This window comes from Nicotiana sylvestris, chromosome 4 (genome assembly GCF_000393655.2).
Source record: "Nicotiana sylvestris chromosome 4, ASM39365v2, whole genome shotgun sequence".
Taxonomy (NCBI): Eukaryota; Viridiplantae; Streptophyta; class Magnoliopsida; order Solanales; family Solanaceae; genus Nicotiana; species Nicotiana sylvestris.
Genome location: NC_091060.1, coordinates 14,402,704 through 14,404,759, shown reverse-complemented (window position 1 = coordinate 14,404,759; position 2,056 = coordinate 14,402,704). Strand labels below are relative to the sequence as shown.

The 2,056-nt window shown below is 32.9% G+C and overlaps 1 protein-coding gene across 1 annotated transcript; it reads right to left on the bottom strand.

Annotated features, from left to right (window-relative positions):
* Nucleotides 1–464: 464 nt before the first annotated feature.
* Nucleotides 465–1,342, bottom strand: LOC138889275 (uncharacterized). Its single transcript, XM_070172562.1, has 2 exons — nt 1,007–1,342; nt 465–923 (listed from the first exon to the last, which is right to left on the bottom strand). The coding sequence occupies exons 1-2, from the start codon at nt 1,340–1,342 to the stop codon at nt 465–467; spliced, it is 795 nt and encodes a 264-aa protein (XP_070028663.1).
* Between the last annotated feature and the right edge of the window lie 714 nt (nt 1,343–2,056).

Below are 2,056 nucleotides of genomic sequence, written 5' to 3'. Positions count from 1 at the left end.
TTAAGGACTGTCTGTCCATAACTTTTGAACGTGTAATTCAAACTTAAGGACTGTGAACATGAAACTCAAAGTTAAGGACATACAATCCTTAAGTTTTGAACTTTAAACTATAAGTTAAGGACTACATTTCCTTAATTTTTGAACTTGAAACTCAAAGTTAAGGACAGACAGTCCTTAAGTTTTGAACTTTGAACCTTGAACTATAAGTTAAGGACTACCTGTCCTTAACTTTTGAACCTGTAACTCAAAGTTAAGAATTGGTTGTCCTTAACTTTTGAACTTGAAACTCAAAGTTAAGGACTCATGTCCTTAACTTTTAATCTTTGAACTCAAAAGAAATAAAAAGAAGGTAAGCAGAAAGAAATTTTGAAAATTCAGACATCTGCTCAAATAAGAATAATCTAAATGAATCCAATTTATAGCAATAACTTAAAAGAGTCGATAAACATAAGTGGATATATCTACTATTCTTTATGCCTTTTTGAAAATGGATGGACTGCCAGAGAATATATACAAGTTGTTCTATTATGACCAATTCTTCTACAACGACCACATTTGAATGTTATTTTTGATGACTCGGTAGCTGGAATATGCCTTTTCTTCTGCCTTCTACCTAGTGGCACTTTGAAATCTGGAGGTTTAACAATTTGTGACTTAACACTCTCTGGTACAATCCAAGAATCAGTATGTCCTATAGGATGTATTTGTCTTTCATATGTTTTCAGCCAAGATTCCTTTAAGTACCAGTGCGAACAAAAGTTGGACTTCTTGATGTTTCTCTTCTCGATAGCTGCAATTGCATGTATGCATGGTAATTCATCAAATTGAAACTGAAAACAATCACATGTTCTTTTGTTTAAGTCCACCAAGAAAGTTATTCCTTCTTCTTCAACTCTAGAACGCCATGAATCGACAGGGAAGACCTTCAATGTTGAAAATTTATAAGTTAGTACATTATGTTAAATTATATTAAAATTATAAGCTAAACATAGAACATAATACTTACATTCAAAGTAAATGCTAAATCTATATTTTTCTTCAAGTCCTCCTCTACCCAACAAGAAACATAACAAAAAGTTCCTTGTGCTTCATTTCTTCTTTCATAAAACCAACGTTGTAGCTTCACTTGAATGAAATCCATCATTCTTAATATAGGCAGCTCCCTTGCTTCTAATAGGACAGAATTCATTGACTCAACTATGTTTGTTGTGAGTATGTCATATCTTCGTCGTGGACTACAAGAACGTGCCCACCTTTTCGGTGGTTCTTCCATCAAGTAGTCATAAGTCTTCTTATCTACTTTTGTTATATCTGACATGTATAAATCAAATTCTTTGTGCATGTATACTTTTGCAGCACTTTGGAAAACTTTTATGACCTCACTTTTCACCTTCTTTCACTTTAGGTTCTGCTCCAAATGATAGATGCAAATCCCATGATGGCTTTCAGGATATAACTTTGCAATGCCATATGCAATAGCTTGATGCCCGTCTTATAAAAAAATTAAATTCTCACGGCTCCCAATTGCATTGCGAAGCTGACTAAAGTACTACTCATAGGAATTGTTATTTTCAGATTCTGCTATTCCAAAGGCTAGTGGGAAAATTTGGTTATTTGCATCTTTTGAAACTGAAATCATTAAAACACCACGAAATTTTGACTTCAAAAAAGTTGCATCAACAGCAATTACTGGTCTACAATGATTCCAACCAGATATTGATGATCCATATGCATAAAACATATAAAGAAACCTGAAAATACTATATAAAACAAGGTTAACAGAAGTTAAGGACAGGTAGTCCTGAACTTCAGATTACAAGGTTAAAAGTTAAGGATAGTCAGTCCTTAACTTAGAGTTTCAAGTTATAAAGTTAAGGACATGCAATCCTTAACTTTGAGTTCAAAGTTCAAAACTGAAGGACAAACAGTCCTTAAGTTTGAATTACAAGTTCAAAAGTTAAGGAAACCAGTCCTAAACTTCTGGTTATAACTCAAAAGTTAACTGGTTAAAGACAGCATGTCCCAAATTTTATAAAACGTACTAATAAACTTTTTT